The sequence below is a fragment of the Phacochoerus africanus genome, chromosome 8, assembly GCF_016906955.1.
Source record: "Phacochoerus africanus isolate WHEZ1 chromosome 8, ROS_Pafr_v1, whole genome shotgun sequence".
In the NCBI taxonomy this organism is placed as follows: domain Eukaryota; kingdom Metazoa; phylum Chordata; class Mammalia; order Artiodactyla; family Suidae; genus Phacochoerus; species Phacochoerus africanus.
This window is the reverse complement of record NC_062551.1, coordinates 103,318,718-103,343,066: the sequence shown is the minus strand read 5'-3', so window position 1 is coordinate 103,343,066 and position 24,349 is coordinate 103,318,718. Positions and strand designations below refer to the sequence as shown.

Sequence of the window (24,349 nt, the reverse complement as noted above, 5' to 3'; positions counted from 1 at the left end):
CAATGAGCTTGTGTGGGGGGTGACAGTGTATACGACAGTGACAGTCTGAGGGGAAACAAGCCAGCAGGCAGAAAAGATGAGAATGGGGTGAGCACAGGCACCCTGGGCATGTGGAGAAGCACCCGCGGCTGCTGTGCAAGTCAGGGAGGGCTTCTCAGAGGCGGGGGCCTTTGAGGTTGAGCAGGGTGAGAAGTCAGAGGCTGGGGTCAAGGATGCAGTGGAGTGATGAGAGAAACTTCTGGAAGGAGTCATTACTGGGGCTAAGACAGGGAGGGGTAGGGTTCAGAAAAGCAGGAGGTGCCTAGTGAGGAGCTGTGTGATGGCGCTGTTCTTTGTTGCTGTGTAACAGCCTACCCCAAATCTTGGTGGCTTACAACAGTGAAGATGTATCATTTCCCATTATCCTGTGGGCCTGAAACTCGGGCAGGGCTTGGCTTGGCGTCTGCTTGGGTCACTCACTCAGTTGGTCCCGGCTGGGCTGGAAGCTTCAGGATGACTAGGCAGGTGTCTGGGGCCTCGGGTTCCCCCATGTGGCCGTCCTCACAGCACGGTGGTCTCAGGGTGGTCAGGCTTACCACGTGGCGAAAGCAGAGGCTGCCCGGCCTGTTCCGGGCTCGGCCTGGAGCTGGTGTGGCGTCGCTTCTGCCACATTCCATTGGTCAAAGCAAGTCGCTCCTGAAGAGGGATGCAGCTTGTGTGTGTCGGGACATCACCTTATCTTCCATGCCAGCCATGGTCCAGCACTGAGGACGCAGAGCGTCGTCAGCAGAAACCAGGTGGCTGGGCCAGGGATGCAGACACCGCTGTTTCTACTCTGCCCACCGCCAGTCCATGGATCCCATCCTTTTCTTGGCAAGCACCTCGGAGGGGCCTGCGTCACCCAGGAGGCAGCCAGTGGGAGAGCAGAGGGGCTTCAGCTGATGCTCAAAGGTATCTGAGTCTCTCTGAATCCCCCCTCCCCACAGTGGGTGCAGATGTTCTTCCCTGGGGCTTAAAAGAGATGCTTGAGATTATAGACAAATATTTGTTTACTTTTTTGGACCAAAAGCCTGTGGCTTTGATCTAGGACTTGGGGGAGATTCCTAGCTTCGTCACAGGGATGAAGAGTCCCTGTATTTTCACGATGGTCTCACTCTAGGCCGTGGGCACGATCCTTCCCCCCGGGCCAGTACACCCCACCCCTTCATTCAGCAGATACTTCGTAAGCCACGTGCTAGGGCTGGAGTCCCCAAGGGATCTTACACTTTCGTAGGAAGATCGGTAAGGCACTGCCCAGCGGATGAAGATGTGACGTGGCCTGGCTACGGGTGTGAGGGAGGAGCTCCCACAGAGGAGGGTGATAGAGGCAGGGGGACTTTGTATTTTAGGTCAGAGGCTGGGGAGAGCTGCTCAGTGGAGACGACACTTGAGCAGAGAATGAATAAGACCAGGGAGTGAGCCCTGCAGAGACCTGTGGGAACAGCAAGTTCAAAGGCCCTGAGGCAGGAATGTGGCCCGTGGGAAAAGGCAGAGGGCTGGTTTGATCAAGTCTGTGAGCAAGGGGGAGGGTCCGAGGCAGGGACCTCTGGGGAGGAGTCAGATCAGGTGGGGTCTTACAGGCCTGATAGAGGATTTGGACTGGGAGTATCTTGAGAAATTACTGGAGAATTTTGAGCTGGGAAGTGATGACTATTTCACAGGTTTGCAATCCCAGCTACTCTACACATTCTTTGTGACTTTGGGCAAATTGTTGATCTACTTAATGCCTCACTTTCCGCAACTGTTAATTGGAGAGCATAGTGATAATAGTAGTACCTTGTAAAATGAGTATGGGAGTTCCTGTTGTGGCTCAGTGGGTTGAGGACTGGATGTTGTCTCCCTGAGGTTGTGGGTTTGATCCCTGGCCTCCCTCTGTGGGTTAAGGATCTGGCATTGCCGTGAGCTGTGGTGTAGGTCGCAGACACGGCTCGGATCCCACGTTGCTGTGGCTGTGGCTATAGTGTCTGGCGCTGGAGCTTTGATTGGACCCCTAGCCTGGGAACCTCCGTGTGCTGTGGGTGTGGCCCTAAAAAGACAAAAAGACAAAAAAAAAAAAAGTGTGAGGACAATATTCCTAAGTAGTAGAGTATTAAGCCTGGCACTTGGTAGTCACACAGTAAATACTACCTGTTATTTTGACCCTCTGTCCCTGAGGTTGGATGTCCATCCTGCCCCTGGCTGGTCTTTTCCTTCTCTCCCCACGAGCCCCCAGGTCTGCAGCCTCAGAGGAGTGAGGGTGGGCTTCTCCATACTGCAGACCGGGATCCCCCGGTATTGGGTTCCTGACTGCTCTGCTGAATGTTCTAGAGAGCCAGAGGGGTTTTTTTTTTCCCCCCTTTCTTTTTCTTCTTTTCTGAATTCAGAGTCGGGTAGAAAGTGTAAGAAGCCTAGACATACCCCCCTCCTTCAGGATTCATGTTCAAATAAATGAGGTTCTAAATGGCAAGGGGATAGTCGGCTGTGCTCTTCTGTGGATTGGGCTGGTGGGCTTTGCCCTCTGTGCCTGGTTGCACTCACTCCGGTTTCAGCGCTGGCCCCTCACACCTCCTCACTAGCACCCTGTCCCTTTCCTTTAGCCACATCTTGTCCCCAAGTCACCCCATCTCCCCTCTACTGATATTGTGGGGTAGGGAGTCCCTATGCCTTCTGACCCAGAGACTGAGCCTGCCCAGACCCCCAGCATTTCTGCTCTTCCTCTTCCAGCTGGGGCAGAAGGGTAGTCGCTGGTGCTGAGAAACCTGGGGCTCCCAGCTGGAGGTGGGGAAGCAGAAGAGTCTGCTGTCAGGAAAGCTCTCCTCCCCAGTGTCACGGTTCCAAGAAGGGCTGTGCCTGCCTGGATGCCACAGCACTGCCGCCACATGCATACTCCCGTGACAGTGCTGCTTCCTCCTGCAAATCTCCCACTTCCTTCTTCTGCCTATGTTTTAGGGCAATTTCTCCGAAGTACTGGAATTATGTTAATAACAGTTGTTGTCTTCAGGGGTGTTACAGATTTAAGAATCCCATCGTTTCCAGTTGCTTAACCTAGGCTGTGTTATAAGGTTGAAAAAGCACAGACTTTTCAAATAAGTATTTAACTATAAAGCCTGGCCAGGGGAAGAGTGGCCCAGGGCCAGGATTATGACGGATTTGGCCCTCAACTTGAAATCGGCTGAGTTTGGGGCCAGTTTAGGGTCAAGACAGCGTGATGGAGTCAGAGTTTTATAAATACTTAGAAGCTAAATAAACCACATACCCTCAGACCACACCGACAATGGACGATACCTGCCCTTTTGCACCGTGGGCATCTGGTTTTCATAATCCTCTTTAGTTGGTGAAAGTAGCAACTGCTTTTCTCCATCGTAACCTTGACTTTAGAAGCGCAGTGTCCTGGGAACTGGGCTGTCTCACAGCTGTGCGCAGAATCCTCTGCAAGCTTTACAAACAGAACAGCTCTGGGCTCACTCCTGCACCGCAGGGATGAGGCGAGATCCAGAAATTTGTAATGACTTTGCAATTAAAGCAACCCCTCCCCCCGCCCCCGTCTCTGGTCCCAGAAGTGGAAGGAAGCCCTTGTCAGAGGCAGCACCAGGGCCACTGGGCCCAGAAAGAAGGGAGATACGGGGGAAGGAGGATGCTAAGGAGAGAGAATAAAACCCCCGACATGCCTCAGTGGTTAAGGAACCCGACTAGTATCCAGGAGGATGGGGGTTCGATCCCTGACCTCCCTCAGTGGGTTAAGGATCTGGCATTGCCGTGAGCTGAGGTGTAGCTCGGATCCTGTTGCTGTGGCTGTGGTCTAGGCCGCCAGCCGCAGCTCCGATCACCTCTGATTGGACCTCCATATGCCACGGGTGCGGCCCTAAAAAGACAAAAGACAAAACAACAACAACAAAAATCCCAGCTTGCACCCAGCAGCACCCACAACAGCTCCACCTTGACATGAATGTCACTGATGGACTCGGTTCTTCCTTGTTGCTGTGTTTCCTTATGGCCTGACCACTGTGGCTTTACAGCAAGTCTTAAACGTGGGTATATCTGCTGCTTTTCTGTATACATTTTAGAATCAGCTTGTGAATTTCTACAAAAAAAAAAAAAAAGTGATGCTGATGCTCAGATTGGGATTCAGTGACCGCAAATCACTTTCCATTCCAAATGCGCCGCCCCTGATGTTAACACATGCGGCTAGAACTGTTGGTCATTGTTCCCAGCTGTACTTTGCAGAAACGTAGACCTGTTGAGCCTATTTCATGGGCTTCGGTGTCGTCATGTCTGGGCCCCTTTTTTCAGCTTTGCCCATGGTCTCTGTCCTCTCAAAGAAGAGTCCACATGTGTCCTTCTGTAATGGCACCGCGTGGCGCTCCTGGTGGGAGCTCAAGCAGTTTTCCTCTTCGGTGCAACCAAAGCCCGCATTTCAGTAGAGTGGGTTTCCATGAATACACGTTTGCCCTCCTCTGTTGTCCTGGGAACAGCGCAGGATTCCTGTGGATTGCCCCCAGCCCTGGGGACCCTTTCGCATGCCTCATCCTCTCCTCCTTCGGCTTTCCTGCAAGGAACGGGCACCGTCCCCTCAGGAAGCCCCTGCCTATAGGCCACCCTGTGCCTGGTCAGCACAAGAAGCACGGTCCCCTGCAACTTGCCAATGAATCTAGAGCATCTCATACCCCATCAGGGATGGCCAGGCCCTTCCCAGAAATTGACTTAGCCCAGTGTTGTGTCCATCTTTCCACTTAACCTGCTGTCCAGCACTTGGATGGCTTTTTTTTTTTTTGTCTTTTCTAGGGCCCCACCTGCAGCATATGGAGGTTCCCAGGCTAGGGGTCCAATTGGAGCTGTAGTCGCCAGCCTATGCCACAGCCACAGCAATGCCAGATCCGAGCTGCATCTTCAACCTACAACATAGCCCACAGCAATGCTGGATCCTCAACCCACTGAGCAAGGCCAGGGATTGAACCCACAGCCTCATGGTTCCTAGTTGCATTCATTAACAACTGAGCCACGAGGGGAACTCCTGGATGGATTTTTTTAAAAATCAGAAGTCAGAGTTCCCTGACTCAGCAGTTAATGAATCTGACTAGGAACCATGAGGTTGCAGGTTTGATCCCTTGCCTTGCTCCGTAGGTTAAGGGTCTGGTGTTGCCATGAGCTGTGGTGTAGGTCGCAGATGCGGCTCGGATCTGGAGGTGTGGTGGTTCTGGTGTTGTTGTGGCTCTGGCGTAGGCTGGTGACTACAGCTCCGATTGGACCCCTTGCCTGGGAACCTCCATATGCCATGGGTGTGGCCCTAAAAAGACAAAAAAAAAAAAAGTCAGAAGTCTTTTTTTTTTTTTTTTTGGCTGCCTGGTGACATGAAGTTCCCAGGCCAGGGGTCAAATCTGAGCCACAGTTGTGACCTACACTGTAGCTGCAGCAACACTGGATCTTTAAGCCTCTGTGCTGGGCCAGGGATAGAACCTGCATTATGGCACTGCAGATGTGCCTCCGATCCCATTGTGCCAGAGCAGGAACTCCTAAAAGTCAGAAGTCTCAATTGACGTCTTTAAAATACTTCCATGGGAGTTCTGTCGTGGCTCAGTGGTAACGAACCCTGCTAGGATTCACGAGGATGCTGGTTTGATCCCTGGCCTTGCTCAGTGGGTTAAGGATCTGGTGTTGCCCTAAGCTGTGGTATATGTTGCACACGTAACTTGGATCCCACGTTGCTGTGGCTGTGGTGTAGATCAGCAGCTGTAGCTCTGATTCCACCCCTAGCCTGGGAACCTCCATATGCTGCAGGAATGGCCCTAAAAAGACACACACACACACACACAAAAGCAAAAAATAAAATAGTCCCCTGGTGGCAGCATTTGGTCAGCAGACACACCCTCAGGATGCCAGGCAGATCAGCTTTCATACTCCCTGGCTTCTCATGAACCACTCTGGACATTGGCGCAGCATTTTACAATCTAGGAGGAGGATCCCTTTTACAGTCCTTTCCTCTGATTGGCCCCGGGTTCGGCCCGCCTGTCGGGAAGCTTTGGCGGTTTAGCCTGAGTGATGGATGAGGCGATGACTCGAGAGTTTCTGCGGCTTTCCCACAGCTGCGCTGCCAACAGGCACTAACATCTAAGGCCCGTGTGTGTCCCCGCAGCCCTTCTCTGTGACAAGTCACCCCCACACTGCCGAACACAGCTAAGGGGCCTTAACTTTGGTGGTTTAGCTGCCTGCCTTCAGGGCTCCCTGGCAGCTGCAGGATGAACCAGACAGCCCAGGCCCCTGGCAGCTGGAAGAGTCATGTTCTAGCAGCCTCGTGGGTTACTGGGAATTTCCTCAGGCAGGGCTTTGTTTTAGCAAAGTTAAAATTGGCTTTTAATAAGGTTAAAGCAGAGGCAGTGGCCTTTCCTACCAGATGTCAGGTCATCCTCGCTAAGGCTGTGTCCCTGCCCGTCCTGTGCATGGTGGCACAAGGCCACATGTTGGCATCAGCACCGACACCTTGGGGCAGGTTCTGGGACAAGAGCAGGCGCACGTGCAGCTGACCGTTCCTGACCGTTCCTCACACAGAGGACACAGGCAGCAACACTTGGCTCTTAAGAAGAACTCAATCCAAGGGGTCCTGTCTGGATTAGAAACACATGTTCAGTTCAGAAACACGTCGACTGCCAGAGTTATCTTCCCAGAGCAAGCGAGATGCTGGCCAGCCTTTGTTACAACCACGTAATAAATGTGTGCATCAGAAACGCCATGTGATGCTTTGGCGAGGCGCGCTGGAGGCCGGGGTGGGGGGGCAGGGGGCGGGCTGCGGGTGGGTCCAGATCCGTCACCATCTTTGCTGTGACATGAGGGGGTGTTTCGGAGCATCAGCTCTCCACAGAGCCGTGGGTGGACCCCCTCCATGATTAGTGGAGGATATTTGGCCCAAGTGGTCTATTTGTTCATTCTTTGCCTACTGCCTTCTGCTTAGTAGGACAAGTCTGAGTGTCGAAGGAGTGATGGATATGAGCGAGAACTGTCACTGTCTCTAGGTCCCAGCATTGCCGTCATAGGACCCCAGGATGCTGATGGCAAAATTAGGGCACCTAGTTTTAATGGCTGGCAGGCGTTAGGGGGGCGCCTGTGGTACCTGCTGTACTTCCAGACTTCCTTCATTCACCAAATACTTAGATGTCTCAGTGTCACGGGCCAGGCCCTGGGGATAAAAATCATTAGACTGTGCCCCCAAGGGCTCAGCATCCAGCAAGAAAGGAAAGATGTAAAACACTGAAAGAGCCCTGGGAGCCTTGGAGGCAGGATTGTTCAAGCCCTGCTGGGTAGGTTCATGACAGCTGCAGAGGAGGTGACTTCGGATCTGGGAAGGGTGTTTCAGCAACAGTGCCCGAAGAGGCCTTTTAGGGAGTGTGGACAGCAAAGCACGAGGGCGGGGAGAGCCAGGCCCCCCTGGGGAACTGGAGGCGGCAGGTGGTGGCGGGGGCGGGGGGTGGGGTGCAGATGCCAGAAGAGATTCAATTATGTTCATGAGCAGTGGAGGAAATAGGAGAGTTTTGAGCAGGGAAGAAGACTAGAATTCATCTTTTTCCCCCTCCTTTTCTCTCTCTCTTTTTAAAAAAATTTTATTGGAGTACAGTTGATTTACAATGTGGTATTAGTTTCAGGTGTACAGCAAAGTGATTCAGTTATACGTACGAACACATATATCTCCATTATTTTTGCCCATCAAATTTATTACAAACTATTTTTGTTTTTTGTCTTTTTGCTATTTCTTGGGCCGCTCCCGCGGCATATGGAGGTTCCCAGGCTAGGGGTCCAATCGGAGCTGTAGCCGCTGGCCTACGCCAGAGCCACAGCAACACGGGATCCAAGCCGCGTCTGCAACCTACACCACAGCTCACGGCAATGCCGGATCCTTAATCCACTGAGCAAGGGCAGGGACCGAACCCGCAACCTCATGGTTCCTAGTTGGATTCGTTAACCACTGCGCCACCATGGGAACTCCTATTACAAACTATTGAGTAGATTTCCCTGTTAGACAGTAGGTTCTTGTTAATTACCTGTTTTACACAGTAGTGTGTATATGTCATTCCCCTCCTCCCAATTTGTCCCTCCCCCCCATGGTTTCCCCTGTGGTAACCCTAAGATTAGTTTTGAAATCTGTGAGTTTGTTTCTGTCTTATAAGTTCTTTTGTATCATTTTTTATTAGATTCCACATATAAGTGACATATGATATTTGTCTTTCTCTGACTTCACTCCATGTGATAATCTCTAGGTCCATCCATGTTGCCACAAATGGCATTATTTCATTCTTTTTTATGGCTAATATCCCATTGAGGTGTGTGTATATGTGTGTGTGTGTGTGTGTACATACCACATCTTATTTATCCATTACTTTATCAATGGACATTTAGGTTGTGTCCAGGTCTTGGCTGTTGTAAATAGTGCTGCAGTGAACATGTATGTTTCTGAATTACGTTTGTCTTGGGATATATGCCCAGGAGTGGGATTGCTGGATCATATGGCAGCTCTATATTTGGTTTTTTAAGGAACCTCCATACTGCACCAATTTACATTCCCATTAATAGTGTAGGAGGGTTTCCTTTTCTTCATAATAGGAAGAAACCCTCTCTAGCATTTATTATTATCTGTAGACCTTTTGATTATTTCCATGCCATTCTGACTGATGTGAGGTGATACCTAATTGTAGTTTTGATTTACACTTGTCTAATAATGATATTGTGCATTTTTTCATGTGTGTTTTGGCCAGCTGTCTGTCTTTGGAGAAATGTCTATTTAGATGTTCTGCCTAGTTTTTGATATAAAGCTACATGAGATGTTTGTATATTTTGGAGATTAATCCCTTGTTGGTTGCTTCATTTGCAAAGATTTTCTCCCATTCAGTTGGTTGTCTTTTTGCTTTTTTATGGTTTTCCTCTAGGAAAAACTTTTTTTTTTTTTTTAAAGGGCATATGGAAGTTCCTGGGCTAGGGGTTGAATCGGAGCTGCAGCTGCCAGCCTATGCCACAACCATAGCAATGCCAGATTCAACCTGCATCTGCAACCTACACTACAGATCATGGCAATGCTGGATCCTTAACCCACTGAGCGAGGCCAGGGATTGCTCCTGTGTCCTCAGGTTCATTACCACTGAGCCACAACAGGAACTCCTCTAGGAGTTTTATAGTTACTGGCCTTACATTTAGGTTCTTAATCCATTTTGAGTTTAATTTTGTGGATGGTGTTAGAGAATGCTCTAATTTCATTCTTTTACATGTAGCTGTCCAGTTTTTCAAGCACCACTATTGAAGAGACTATCTTTCCTCTATTGTATATTTTTGCCTCCTTTGTCATATATTAGTTGACCATAAGTGGTTAGGTTTATTTCTGGGCTTTCTATTTTGTTCCACTAATCTCTATTTGTTTTGAGGCCAGTACTATATTGTGTGTGGGTTTTTTTTTTTTTTTTTTGGCTGGCTGTGCCCCTAGCATGTGGATGTTTCCAGGCCAGGGATTGAATCTGTACCATAGCAGAGACTAGAGCCACTGCAATGACAACACCAGATCCTTAACCCCACGAGGCGCAAAGGAACTCCCAGTATCATACTGTTTTGATTACTACAGCTTTGTAGTATTGTCTGAAGTCAGAGAACCTGATTCTTCCAATTCCGTTTTTTTTTTTTTTCCCAAAATTGCTTTGGCTCTTTGAGGTCTTTCATGTTTCCATACAAATTTTAAAATATCTTGTTCTAGTTCTGTAAAGAATGGCATTGGTAATTTGATAGGGATTGCATTGAATCTATAGATTGCCTTGGATAGTATAATCATTTTGACAGTATTGATTCTCCAATCCCCAAGCATGGTATATCTTTCCACCTGTTTGTGTCATTGATTTCTCTCATTAGCATCTTTTAGTTTTCAGAGTACAGGTCTTTTGTCTCTTTAGGTAGGTTTATTCCTGGATATTTTATTCTCTTTGATGCAATGGTAAATGGGATTGTTTCCTTAATTTCTCTATCTTTTGTTGTTAGCATACAGAAATTCAGGAGACTTCTGTGTATTAATTTTGTACAACGTGGTACCGAGTTGCAGTTTGTGCAACTTTACCAAATTTGTTGATGAGCTCTAACAGTCTTCTGGTAGAATTTTTAGCATTTACTATGTATAGTATCATGTCATCTGCAAAAGTGACAATTTTACTTTTTCCTTTCCAGTTTGGATTCATTTTCTTTTTTTCTTCTCTTATTTCTGTGGCTAGGACTTCCAAAACTATGTTGAATAATAGTGGCAAGAGTGGACATCCTTGTCTTATTTATGATTTTAGAGAAAATTCACTTTTCACTGTTGACAATGATGTTAGCTCTGGGTTTGTCATAAGTGGCTTTTATTATGCCCACTTTCTGGAGAGTTTTGGATCTGTTTGTTTTGGTTTTTCTTTCTTTTTTTTTTAGTGCCACGTGTGTGGCATATGGCAGTTCCCAGGATAGAGGTCACATTGGAGCTACAGCTGCCGGCCTAACACCACAACCGCAGCAACGCCATATCTGAGCTGCATCTGTGACCTATGCTGCAGTTTGTGGCAACACCAGATCCTTAACTCACTGAGCGGGCCCAAGGATCAAACCTGCATCTTCATGGATACTAGTCAAGCTCATTTCTGCTGAGCCACAACCGCAACTCCTGGAGAATTTTTAATGAAAAATCCATGTTGAATTTTGTCAAAAGCTTTTTCTGCATCTATTGAGATGATCGTATGCTTTTTATTCTTCAGTTTGTTAATGTAGTGTATCATATTGATGGATTTGCAGATATTGAAGAATCCTTGCATCCCTGGGATAAATCCCCCTTGATCATGGTGTGTGATCCTTTTATTATATTGTTGGATTTGGTCTGCTAATAGGACACATTTTAAGGGCATTCTGAGAAAGGTGTGGAAGAAGATGGAAAGGTGATTCAAAGTTAGAATCAGCTGGATTAGCCCAGGTCGGGATGTGTGTGAGAAAGGAGAGAAAAGAGCAAAACACTGGCACCTGGTTGAGGTGATGGGAGAACACGGGTTTGAGGAGCTTCAGAGAAAGAGGGCTGGTTTGAAGGGCTGACAGGGAATGATAATAGGTACGAAAATAAGGACCAGTGTGAGGGGCTCGTATGTGGCTATTTTTAGCTGCTTTGTCAACTGTAATTCACTGAGAGAATGGTTTTAAACATTGGATGGAGGAGCTCCTGTCGTGGCTCAGTGGTTAATGAATCTGACTAGGAACCATGAGGTTGCCGGTTCGATCCCTGGCCTCGCTCAGTGGGTTAAGGATCTGGCATTGCCATGAGCTGTGGTGTAGGTTGCAGACACAGCTCGGATCTGGCGTTGCTGTGGCTGTGGTGTGGGCCAGAGGCAACAGCTTCAATTAGACCCCTAGCCTGGGAACCTCCATATGTCACGGGTGCGGCCCTCAAAAGACAAAAAACAGAAACAAAAACAAAACTTTGGATGGAGACACAAACTTAGGCCAGAGGGAAGGAGCCAATGAGGAGGAAGGAGATGGAGAAGAGTGAGGTTGGATGGAGTAACCAGAAGAGAAGGGAGGTGGGCTTGGGCCGGAGCCTGTGCCCTGGGAGGGAGGCCCACTTGTGAGCCGTGGGAGGGGGACAGTGGGAGGATGGGCTGGGGGGTGGGGGGATGGACAGGAAAGGGGCCCAGGCAGGCTTGGACTGGAGGGAAAAGTACAGCCAGGCCCTTGGGTCTTCTGTAATTATATATACAGTATATATACTGAGACCTTATAGTGAAAACCAGCCCCCTTCTCTCCCCAGAGCCAGCCACATGCAACTCTTCCAGCTGTTTTCTCCCCTGATGTTCACCTCCGTATTTCAAAACCAATTTACTGCCTTTAGATTGCTCTCTCTGTAAACATTACAACGTATTTAGACATGACACAGATTATTATCAGCTAGACTGCGAACATCAGTATTTCTGTTAGAAGCTAAATAGCTCCACAATAGCTAAATATGGTTGTTATATTTAGCTATTGGTTTGTATTTAGCTATTTTTGGTTTGCTTTTCTCTGAATTAGTAGTGGTGCATTAGTATTTGCTGGATCTTGTGTATCTGTTTTGTATTCTTCCACCCTCCAGTACCCTCTCAGTACCATAACAAGTATCAGATCATTTGTTTGTTTCATTTTTTTAAAATTAGTGGTACCCTCCTGGAGATCTCTCTCTTCCTGACCCAACCCTGGGCTGCTTACTCTCTGGACTCGCTGTAAGCGTTCATGGCTTTTTTTTTGGTCTTTTGTCTATTTTTTTAGGGCCCACTGAGGCACTGGGGAACTCCAGGCAAGCGTATTTTTAATCAGCAAAGGCTCATCTTTATTCTCTGGTTAGGCCGTTTTTAAAAATGCCAATCTCTTCTTGCACCTGGATGCGGTGTCTTCTGTTTCTTTGAGGCTATTACACATTTATTGTCTTGCATGATCTCTTTCTTCAAAGTTCCTTTTTATTGGTTGGTTTCCTTTCTCATTCGTGTCCTTCACTGTAGCTGGTGGTGTCCCCATGTCTGGAATCCCTCCACCTCAGTTTCTGTGTCTAACCCAGCCCTTCCCATCAGAGTCCTGAAGACAGTGAAGACCTAATGCCTTTCTATTGTGTGGTGTGAATTAACTGATCTTCGGTGCATCTGAAATAGTAATAGCTCTGTACCATCCCTGGGAGAATTGAAAAAGGGACCACTTCATTCAGATCACTTTCTTTCAGGCTTAATCCTCTCCTGGAGTACTGGTCAGGAAAGGCTGTTTGGGAAATAGCCTTCCTTTGTGGGTAGAGGTGGCTGGCAGCCTAGCTCTGTGGGTGGAAGGGGAACATGTGTCTGATGTGCCATAATTACCTTGGCGAGTTTTTAAACAAAGCTAGACAGTGGGCCAAAAGGCATTTGATTGGCAGCTTGGTTATAATTTGGTAGCTTTGGAGCCTGGGCCACTGCAGGCACCACGCAGCTTGAGGAGGTGGGTGGGGTTTGGCTTGTGCGGGTGGGATCATGGCCAGTCCTGCTTATTTTCAGATGCCTTGCAGGCCTCCAGGAAGGGCTTCCTGGAAGACTGGTTCCAGGAAAGTATTTAGAGGAAAGGGTGGCAGCTTCCTGGTTGTGTCACAGCGCCATCCTGAGAGGGCAGGGAGATGTGACTCAGGAGTTTCCTTCAGCGGAAACTCCAGCAATTGGTCATCCTGAGGCTGTGGTGAGAGGCCCAAGGCGTTGGGGCGACCATGGGGGCCATCTGCTGCAGAGGCAGCCACACCTTCATGTCTGCCTGGGTCACCTAGTGTCTGCCCAAGGCAGGCCCTCGGCCTGTGAAGCCTCCACAGTGACCGTGAGACCAGCTTGTTTGGGAGAATGCAAGGTCATAGGTGGCAACAGGCAGATCTCATCTAGGGGACCGTCATCTAGACAAATCGGGGTGTTTGATTGCTGAAGCCAAGCGTGGAGCCTGTGACCATCACCGAGAGAGGCTGAAAGCCCGAGGTGGGCCGTCCACACGCTGTGGTGGCTGCTCCTGTGCTCACTGCTGGCACCAGCCAGTGACTTTGTGGATGCCTCGGGGCAGCCCTCTCAGCGCACACCTTTCGGGGAGCCTCTCAGAGGGGCCGGAGGCTGAGCTGCGGAGCCTGCCGTTTTTAACCCTGTGTATTTCTTTCTACTTTGCGAAGGCTCAGCCGAGGAGTCCTCGGAAGCGCCCCCGCTTCCGCCCCGAGGGACCCCGCCCCCGGCGGCACCTAGCGAACCTTCTCCAGCGCTGCCACCGCCGCAGCCCAGCCCGCCACCGCCTCGCGAGGACCCAGGAAGGCCGCACACGGGCCAGCGGCCGGTCCTGCCCCGGAGACCCACCCAGCCGCCGCCCTCGCGGGCGTGGCCCGGCTGGATGGGGCTGCCCTTCCTGCCCGGCTCCACCGGAGTCATCACGGAGACTGGGGAGGCCGGGCCTCCGGGCAGGGTGGGCGTGTCGGGGAGGGGGCTGCCCCAGGGCGCCGACGGCCACACCCAGCCCGGGCTCCTCCCCAGCGCTGAAGGCTATGCCGGAGCTCCAGGTAAGGCTGCCTGGGCCCTGGGGGCTGCTGCGGGGTCTCCGTGGTCACAGGTCCAGCCTTCAGGGCACGAAGTCCAAAACAGCTGTCTGCAGGTGTGGCAGGACCCTGCAGTAACACCTTATACTTTAAATGGACTTGCCCCCGGGGGTTGTGGTACCTGGACCCACACAGGTAGCTGGTTCATCTTCCCAGCAGGGAGCTACCACGAGGTTTCAGGGCAGCAGAGACAAGCACACATGAGTGGGTAGGCTGGAAGCTTGCGCTCCAATCCCACCTCTGTCAGGACAAGGCTCAGCGTTAATGTTCAGTGCTTGGCTAGGAGGTGCTCCGTGTGAGCTGTGCATGTCAGCACCTGGTGGAGAGGTAAAGGCAGGAGTGAGAAGGAAAAGGGAGGAGCATTTAGGGGACACCCACTGTGTGCCAGGGCCTGAGCTATGACAGCACTGTGAAGGTGACATTCTACAGATAGATGAGGAAACTGAGGCTCTGGGCTATGACATGTAAACAAGTGGTGCCGTGTGGGGTAGGTCCTGGCAGCTGTCACAGGATGGTACAAACCAATTGCCTGAGTTAAACCAAGCTGCCAGGTGGAGGCACCCTGCCACAGCAGGGCCAGCCCGCCTGATTGAAGCACCGGGGCTGCCACCCCAAGCATCACCGATCACAACTCTGACTCAGGCAGGTATGTTGCCTTTTCTAGGATGAGTTTTCCTTCTCTCAGTTCCATGTATCATGGATGCTTATATTTGTTAATTTCTACATCTATCCTTCCATCCATCCATCCAACAAACATTGCATCCAGTCTAGCTGGGGGCAAAGCCAGTGAACAGCCAATGCTCCTGGAGGGCAAGCGTGGGAGGCGACACGTGTCTGTCTAGCCTTCTCCCTGGCTTGTGTCCCTGCGCAGGGAGAAGCACGCTGCCTCTGTTTCTGGGAAGGCGGCTTGGAGAGGGTGCTCTGAATGTTTCCTTAAACCGTGTAAGGAACAGGGAGACAAGGAGGGGCTCAGAAAAATGAGGTGCTCTTCAGGGTTTTGACATTGCATCTGCATTTTGTTTTTTAGGGTACCCCAAGTCACCACCTGTAGCCTCCCCAGGTATGTCAGCCAGGAGACCGGGGCGGGGGTGGGGGGACGACAAGAGGCTGAGGCCAGTTGTCCTTGGCAGCCCAACTCCCTCCCCTGCAGTCCTGCTACCTCCGGACCCCCAGAACCAGGACCCCCAGGACCCTAGTCAGGGCCATCAGCACAGGTGGAGCCCAATGCCAGCTGCTGGACAGGGCCTCTGCAGACTGAGCCCCACAAAGCCTGCTCCCCAGGGAGAGTCGGAGTTAGGCCCCCGACCAGGAACGTCCCCTCATCTGTTATCCCGGCTTGAGCTGGGAGGGGCTCTGACTAGGGTCCTGGGGGTCCAGGTTCTGCACTAATTGTCAGCAGCTCCCAAGATTATTCCTGTTGTCCACGCCCTGCCCATCCTAGTTCCCTGACACTCCTCTACTCAGCCCCCACTCCTACACACCTGTAAAATACACACGCGCAAAGGCCCCATCTCTGCAGTGTCCTGCACAGTCTCATGCACGTGCACTCCCAGTAATTATTTCCTGTGTCTCTGCTGAGGATGCCGTGGCACCGGGTGTGAGGGGGTGTGTCCGCTTTGAGGCCGGAAGAGAGGTGGGGGCTGCCCCTGGGGACAGCATGTGGGCCTCGGCTCGGGTCCTGACTGCCTGTGCTCCTCTCCCGGCCCAGGGGTTCCGGTCCCGTCTCTGGTGTCCTTCTCGGCGGGGCTCACCCAGAAGCCTTTCCCCAGTGATGGGGGCGTCGTCCTCTTTAACAAAGTGCTGGTGAACGACGGGGACGTGTACGACCCCAGCACTGGTGAGTCCTTGCCCACACACGCTAGTGGCACTTGGGAGGGGGTGGTGGCCGGGACCAGCCCAGGGGTCTGCGCTGGGGCGTGGGGTGGGGGTGCGGCTGTTTCCCAGCCCAGAGGTGGGCCCAGCCTGTGTTGTGAGGCTTCCGAGGTTCAGGGAGGTTGGAAGGCATCCTGATGCCCTTCTTTGGGTGTCGCCCTAACCTGGGGACAGGACAGCCTTCCCCGTCTGGGAGCGACTGGCCCCCTGTGGGCCAGCACCACTCACCCTGCCGGGATTTGTCAGTGACGTCTGTGGCCCAGGGACAGCGGGGAAGGGAGGCCACCCAGGTCACCCTGGTCCACGGCTGTCCCTTGGGTATCCACTGACCGAGGGTGGGCGCAGTGGCGGGGATCCTGCGAGGCTCCTTCAGGGCGGAGATGTGAGCTGCCGCCCTGGCACGACCCTCAGGACAGCTGCCCTCAAGTTTTCATGAGTGCAGACCCACCTGCAAAGCTTGGAAACGTGGAACTCCCAGCCTCAGGCCCGCTGGAGGGAGGGTGGGAATCACTCGACCTGCTCCCGAGGCGGGGGTGTGAGAAGAGCTCCTGTACTTTCTGCTCAAGTCTTGCGGGTGGGGGCAGCTTGTCCTCTCCGACGGGTCAGGTGCTCCATGCACGCAGCAACGGGGACTACTTTTGCTCACTGTCCCAGGATGGATGCCCAGATCTTACTCTCCACGGGTCTTCAAGAAAGGGAGTTCCGGGCCACCCTGAGCCAAGCTGCAGGCCCAGGGCCCAGGGATTTAAATTGCTGTGAAAAGCCAGGGAGGGAGCTGGGTGGCTTGGGCAGGTTGAAGACTCAGGACCTTAGACACCTCTGCAGTTTTTGGTCCCGTGGTAGGTGGTCCAGAGCCCCGAGGCGGGTCGCTCCCACTAGCATCTGGTCTGGGTTCTGACTCCTCTAGCCCTGGGCCCTTTGCAGCTGCTTTGTACCAGCCACACGCTTTATCTCCCCCCAAGGCCCCAGTACTCGATACCAGCTTGTGTCCAGCCTCGTAGATGCAGACTAGTCCAGTGGGATTTGGGCTCCCCATCCCAGGCAGGGCCAGCGTGGCTTCTTCAGATTGTGGTGACGGGCTCCGTGGGGGTTTTGGTCCTGCCTCCTCAGAAGGTAGCTAAGGAGTTCCCATCATTGCTCAGTGGTTAGTGAACCTGACTAGTATCCATGAGGACACAGGTTCGATCCCTGGCCTTGCTCAGTGGGTTAAGGGTCTGGCATTGCTGTGGTGTAGGTTGGCAGCTGTAGCTCTGATCCGACTTCTAACCTGGGAACCTTCATATCCGTGGGTATGACCCTAAAAAGAAAGAAAAAAAAAAGCAGCTCAGGTGTTCCGTGGATCCTGTGCCTGGGAGGCTGACTCTAAGGCAGCCTTGAGGTGCTGAGAGATGGGTGCCGGTGGGCCGCCTCTGCTGAAAGCTGGATGAGGCGTGCACAACATGGGGCCACTTGCGGGCAGGCGTACATGAGTTATTCTTGTGAATCCTGGGGCTTTTGCAGTATGTGTCATCTTGCTGTTACATGCATGAGACATTGGCAAAGGGTGGTATCTGTCAGCTAAGGGGACGGTAACTGCGTGGGTTTAGTATAAAAAGGGGCTATGTCCCCAAGTTGGCCCGCCTTCTATGGAAGCGTGAGCAGGACCTTTGAGCCTAACCCAGCTGTGCTGGACAAACCCAGATGGCTGGTCTGCCTTCATCCAAGTTAACCACACACGTGTCGCCGAGGGCTGTGATGGTGTCACATGCACATGAATATTTGCTTTCTCCTCCCAGGGGTCTTCACTGCTCCATATGAAGGGCGCTACCTGATCACGGCCACCCTCACCCCCGAGCGGGATGCGTACGTGGAAGCCGTCCTCTCGGTCTCCAACGCCAGCGTTGCCCAGCTGCACACCGCCGGCTACAGGAGAGAATTCCTGGAGTACCACCGGCCCCAGGGGGCTCCGCACACGTGCGGGGGCCCGGGCGCCTTCCACCTGGTCGTGCACTTGAAGGCAGGGGACGGCGTCAACATCGTGGTGACCGGGGGCAGGCTGGCGCACACGGACTTTGATGAGATGTACTCGACGTTTAGTGGGGTTTTCTTATATCCTTTCCTTTCCCACCTCTAGGGTGGCCGGCAAAGAGCTGTCAGAACTCAGCAGCGTTCACCTATTCAGTTTGCGTGTGTAGCTGCAGCACGGGTCTCATCTGCTGCAGACTCCCCTGCATCGGCGTGAGCTCTGCTCCGAGGGGCTGTGCTGGGCCGAAGCGTGCTGACCTCGGAGGCTCAAGCCGCTGACCTCGGAGGCTCGAGCCACCGCCCTGCAGGGCCACGTCCTGCTGCTGGAGGAGGAGAAGCCACTGGGCTATAGGCCTCAGGAGGCAGGCGGCAAAAACTGCCGGTGTCTGTGGCCAGTCTTTTGGAGCAAGTGTTGCCAGCGGTCTTTGTTCACCCTGCATGCACAAGGGTTTAAACACTGAAGTGGCACGTGCCACCACAGACCTGGGGTTGACAGAGGGCTGTCCCAGGTTTGGCTGAACACCCCCCTGCCCCCCCCCCCCCGCCATTTACCTGGCTGAGAGGGATGCAGGAGAGACTGTTTACGTAGCTTGTTGGACTCCTTGAATGATATATGTACGACATAAGTGCAAAGACAGGGAGCATGAATAAAGATGTAAAACCAACTCAAGTTCCTTAAGACTGGTGCTTATGGATTGAGGGTTGCTGCTAAAAAGCAAGCTATAGTAATGACTAATGGCTTTGGAAAGTAAGCTTGAATAAATTAACCTCAACCATGTAACTGTTACCCCACATATCCAAGCTGTACACTTGGGCCTTTTGTTTTTGGCTTGTAAATACAGACAGACAAGATGTGCTTGGAGGTCAAAGCCCCTATGTGAGCCCCAGAGCTGGAAAGGGGGCTCTGCAGGGGATGCTGAAAACTCACATTTAATCAGCAGCTGCCCAACTCATGGAAGATGCAGCTCTGAGAACTCTCGAGTTCCCAGGTACCAAGAGGCCCAACACAGGAGTGATCCCACACTGAAAGCTGAGATCATCTGAGGGGAGCAGGAATCTCCCAGAGAGCCAGCTCCAGTCCAGGGGGGTCTAGGCACCCATGCCTTTACCAGCAGCCACACCAAACCTGGAGCTCCAGGTGTCTTTGCTAAGCAGGAGGGTAAAATCTATTGGCTCATCAAGTGCCTGGGGGAGGCAGGTGCCTCAGAGCCCCAGGGAAGATGTGGACAATAGAAATTGGTTTTCCTGGCCTGAATCAAACCGCCCAGACATGCTTATGCTGTAAAAACGCCGGCATTTCCTGACCGCTTGCTGAAATTACAGGGTGGCTGCTGGAGGCCTGAGAGAGGAGCCTTCTTCCTCACCCACCCTCCGCTAGGAAGAAGGGGCCAGGAAACTGGCGGATTAGTGTTTGAAAGCCCAGGGCATGGGGGTGCGGTGGGGTGGCACTCTCACCCTGGTTCTGCAGCTGGGGACGGGCTAATGGTGGCTGGCGAGACAGCTGCCTAGAAATGATTCCTGGAAAAACCCTGGTGCAATGGAGTATTTTCAGGAAAACCTAGTTGGCAAAGGTACCTGCTTCTGCCCTCTCTCCCTTTACCCCCTAAAGACCATCCAGTGCCAAAAAGGACAGGTGCTCAATGGCAGGAAAGGCAGGGACCAGCCGTCACTTTGCACCAGAAATGGTGTTCTAGAGCACCGAGTAAAAGGCGGTCTCCCTCTGCCAGGACATGGTGACTCCTTTACTGAAAAAGGTGACTTTCAGCTCTGCGTATCCAAGGCAGGCAAGGCAGATGAACTGCATCAGGCCCCGTGCTGACTTCGGTGGGATGAAGGCAGTGTCATGATGGCTCATTAGGAGCCAGCATCTTAGGGAAAGGCCGTCCTCTTGTACTGAGAGGAACACGCAAGGTGGGCTGAGCTCAGGGCATAAGATGTGAAAATGAGGCCCTTGGCTTCAATCAGGCATGAGGTTACCACCTCTGAAGCAATGGGATTGCTGAGAAAAAGGTCAGGGCACTCCCTGAGACACGCAGACAGGACTGGGCCATTTTCCCCTACAGGTAACATCAGTGAACGGCCTCATTTAAACGCTGAAAACCAAAACAACACCAGCAATAAAGACTGCAAATCAACGCAAATTCCACTCTAAAGTATCTCCATGTTTTAGCACTTTCCAATGGATCCTATTATTTTTTGAACTGTTTCCCACAATCTGCAGTGTGAGAAACGAGTATCTGTGATCAGAGAAACACAGCCAAGTCCACGTGTAAGTCTGAAACATGGCTTCACACAGATCCACACCTTCTCTCTAAACATACATGTCTCCCCTGTGCTGTCCTATCAGCGGGAAGGACACAAGCAGAGGCTAGGACGTGCCAAGGCGGACACCGGCCTCTGAGTGCTGTCACACTGCTCCTGCCCAGAGCACAGGAAGCCACTTCCTGACAATGAACCTCCCTGTGTGAGCGCTTCCTTTCCCGAAATGCACCCCAAAAAGCTAGCCACGGTCCCCCTTCACCCCGACCTCTCACCTGGCCGTGTCGTGGCAAACGCATCGGGAGCAGGCCCTCGGGGGCTTGCAGGACCGCACGTTCAGTGCCTGCGGCATGCAGTGTATACACGCGGCCCTCTGAGGGTCAAGAGCTACCGGTGTGACTTGGTTTCGGATCCAAGATCACTCTGCCTCTGAAAACATCAGGATGGCTATGCTCTGAGCAGGATACAGGGGAAGGGGGTGGCAAGGCTCTGAGCAGGACCCAGGGACCCCTGAAGGGCTGAGGGGTGGGGAGGGCACAACGGAAACCAGGAGACCACACCAGAAATTACTTATGTATGAATGAGTCAGTCCTGGCAGAACCTACAAAGCCAGAGAGGGGAGTTCCTGTGGGTATAGCCTCACTTCTAGAGTCAAGCTTTATAAAAACAAGCGCCAAAAAAGAAGTCCTTTTTGTATACAAATGTAAGTGTCAGCTGAGATCAAAATGCTGATTTATGGAAATGATCAATTTCTGGCAAGAGTAGAGAGAAGATGATTTAAATGCCCTCTGAACGAAAGAGTCAGATGCGTTCAGTTTATGTTTTTATTGTTGTAACATTTTGTTTTGAACATCAAACACTGCACCAAAATGAGGGTTTATCTTAAGACAGTTGTCTCTGCCATAAACTAAGGACTGAACTGATGTTTACAATTAATTTCTGAAAACTTAAAACTTTTTAGTGGTATCGCTGTCTAATAATCAAGTAAGTCATTCTAGGCTGAATGTAATGATTAAATTAAAAAAGCAAAGTTTCCCCTCCTGTTCTTACCTTAAAAACAAACCAAAAAAGTTCTCACCTGGAAAGAACACTTACTTTAAACAAAAAACTAATTTTTAACCAGTTTCATTAAACCCAGCATTCTCTAAAATAGGGGAAAACAAGGCTTCCCAGAGTTAACTATGATGATACTCGAAAAGACGATACAATTCCCTGGGAGAGTCTGTTTTCACCAACTTGCAAAGAAGGAACGTCTCCCCCCTGCCTGTTGTGTCGGGCGACCCTCTGGAAGGGCCACGTGCCGCCAAGGGCATGGGTACTTTACAGTCGCTCGGCTGGCTGTGGTTCCCGGATTGTCAGCAGCTTGCATTTCATGACATCACATAGTAAGTTTTTTTCCAGTTGAAAACTAAGCAAATGTTTGGAAGCACAGCCAACACAGTGCTCACACACAGGGGCTAAGTGTGTGCACTCTGGCGCCCACACGTGTACTTCCTACGCCCCGAAGATCTGCCACCACAGCTGTTCAAGCTTCAGCACGTGGACATCAAGGCAGAGGTCAAGTCGGACTGGACTGGAGAGACGGAGAGGGGCTGCAGCCCTTCGCCAGTGCAGTAAAGGGGAGAGTGACTGAGAAGGGCCCTGTCCGCCTCGGCCTCCCCGTGGTGTCGCCCGTCACCCAAAGCAGCGAGAAGCTACATACAGGTCCTGCCAGCCGCCATCGTGAGGGTCTGTGTACAAACACACTCGAGGGCATCTCTCTTTCACAGAAAGAACAAATGTCATTTGTACCAAATGGCAATGGATTTTCAGCACAAACAATACTTTTATACACTATAGTAATAGTAATCAGCTACTTTCAGCAAGAGGGACTCCTTTAAATAAGGAAAAAGACTCATGTTAATTAGCATATGTACCCACTGGATCAATCTGCAGTGACAAAATGACAAAGCTGAGTGCTGACCAACACCGGGCAGAGGGCGGCAGGGGGCCAGAGACCTGGCTTCCCAGGTCCAACCCTCAAGACGCCCCTGAGGCCAGAAAGAGAGCTCATCAGGCCAAAGAAACCGTCAGAAGCTCCTTAAAGGACAACCTACAAAGGGTTCCATGTGTGTGAAGATTTCCACACCGCAAATTCGCAAAGAAGCCCTATGAAGCTCAAGGTAAGCGCCTAATTTTAAACCAGACATGGCGGGGGACACGCTGACTGCTTCCATGAGATGAAGTAACCACAGGGCCACTGCCCTAGGAACGTATTTCACTAACTAGGCAGAACTTCGTATAAACATAACCTGGTTTCCCTGCCCTACTATACACAAATAAATGCTGTAAAAGGTGAGTCCTTGTACTTAAGGTGGGAAGGTCTGCACCAGAGGAAGCTGTGCTGCTCCTCTGGACGCACTGCCTCCAGGCTCTGCCTCTGGCAACTCTGTTCAGGGGACTTTGCCACTGTCTCTGCATCCAACAGCACCAGGAACAACAGCCGAACTGAGTCAAAGACTTTCAACTCTCCAATCTGGAAAATAACCATCCCCAGCACTCCATCCCTAGATCAGGATTATTTTGGTGGAGCTACTCAGAATGAGGGGTGCCCCCAACACGGCACAGGAAAAGCAGAGGCAGGGACAGAAACTGCCTGGGACCATGCTACACTGCTCTGCAGGGTCTCCACCGCATCCCCCTCTCCGCTCGGGAAGCCAGCTCACTGCTTTCTCACCCAGCGCAGGGCTGTGTGTGATCATCTTTGGTCCCGAGAGCCTCCTCTCTGAGTCCCCTGGATCTGAACACTGAGGGCACTGTCCATGCCCAGCCTCTTCTCTGCAGCTCATGCCCACAGCTCCGGAGGGGCTTATGGACAGAAACTCTCCCTGGTGCAGCCTGTGCAGCTCCAACACCAGCTCATTACAACCAGGTCACTGCAGGCAGAGCGAGAGAGAAAAAGGTCATTTCCCAGGACCTGTCACAAGTGCACATGTGCATTTCCAAGGCCTCCCTGAAAACGGAGCCATTCCTTGTTTAACCACAGCTCCTGTTGGTGGCGCTGCTCCTACGGCGCCATATACATCCTGCCAGACCTGCCCCTTTGGGTTGGTCCAAGACACAACACTGCAGGTCTCCCGAGAGAAGGAATCACAGTAGGCAGCCTTGGCCTAAGGGCCTTTTCCTCCCCAGAAGCCCACGTGTATCACCTGGGAGCCTGAGCAGCCATCTTGTCCCTGTGGGGCAGGGAGGGAAGCACACACATAAGAGCTGGCATGGGCGGTTTGGAGCTCCATCACTCACTGGACGCTGGGCCCATGGAGAAAGCCCACGTTTCCGAGAGAAACACTCTCAACTGCCCAGCAGAGATTATACCACTTTACTTTGTGCAATGTTTTGGTCCACTCTTAGTGTCTTTCCTCTTTCATTTAAATTATGCAATTAAAGGAGCACCCAGCACACACCTCAACTGGTCACAGTGTGTGTGAGAGGACCAGCCAGCAACAGAGCCCAGGCGTCGCTCCCCCTGCCTGGGTGCTGGTGGTGCCACTGAGCCCGAGAGGGTGACGGGGAGGGCGGTTCCGGCTTCAGCGGCCCTCCCCGTCCCTGCTGGCACCTGGATGTCAGCACGTCTCATCCCACACCTGTGGCTGGGAGGGTAGCCCCGTGTCCTCTGTCCAGCAGAAGAGCCGGTCACCTTCCCCTGCTGCGAGGTGAGCGATGGCGGGTCCCCCCGCTGGAGGTGCCACCTCAGGCCAAGTCGTCCAGGTCCACCTCGGGGATTGGGTCTCGCCAGTAGCAGAAGGAGCTGAACTCCGGGCACAGGAAGGCAGAATTCTGTTCCTTACTGAGAAGTGGGAACACGTGTTCCACGAGCTCGCTCAGTCTGTGATACCTGGGAGAAGGGATTGGGGGAGAAAGCCACCAACTGTTACGTAGCAGCTGATGTGAGAGCACAAGACTGCAGGCTGGGAAGCCAGTTCCTCAGACTCTGAGAATGGGGAGGGCCCGAGACATGCATCTCTTCCCAGGGCACAGCCTTCCTCTTCCAAGTCTAGGACCGCCCCCCCCCCCCCCCCAAAGCTGCAGCAGAGGAGGAAAAGGCCCGCACGGGGGCAGCCGCAAAGGCAGGGCAGGGCTGAGACATGGGAGTGCACTTAC

General features: G+C 52.0%; 2 protein-coding genes across 5 annotated transcripts in view; one reads left to right on the top strand and one right to left on the bottom strand.

The window, feature by feature from the left end:
- The window catches only part of EMILIN2 (elastin microfibril interfacer 2), a 56,751-nt gene extending 38,136 nt beyond the window's left edge, over nt 1–18,615 (top strand). Inside the window, exons 5-8 of one of the 2 annotated variants that reach the window (XM_047793814.1) lie at nt 13,661–14,038; nt 15,102–15,134; nt 15,783–15,911; nt 17,722–18,615. In XM_047793814.1, coding sequence (XP_047649770.1) covers nt 13,661–14,038; nt 15,102–15,134; nt 15,783–15,911; nt 17,722–18,059 — 878 coding nt within the window. In that variant the 3' untranslated portion in view covers nt 18,060–18,615. The remainder of the gene's footprint in view (nt 1–13,660; nt 14,039–15,101; nt 15,135–15,782; nt 15,912–17,721) is intronic. The other variant, XM_047793815.1, reaches the window with a different exon arrangement.
- Nucleotides 18,616–21,019: 2,404 nt separating this feature from the next.
- The window catches only part of LPIN2 (lipin 2), an 87,201-nt gene continuing 83,871 nt past the window's right edge, over nt 21,020–24,349 (bottom strand). For all 3 annotated transcript variants that reach the window (XM_047793817.1, XM_047793816.1, XM_047793818.1), the window contains one exon: nt 21,020–24,083. In XM_047793817.1, the coding sequence (XP_047649773.1) occupies nt 23,939–24,083 (145 nt within the window). In that variant the 3' untranslated portion in view covers nt 21,020–23,938. The remainder of the gene's footprint in view (nt 24,084–24,349) is intronic.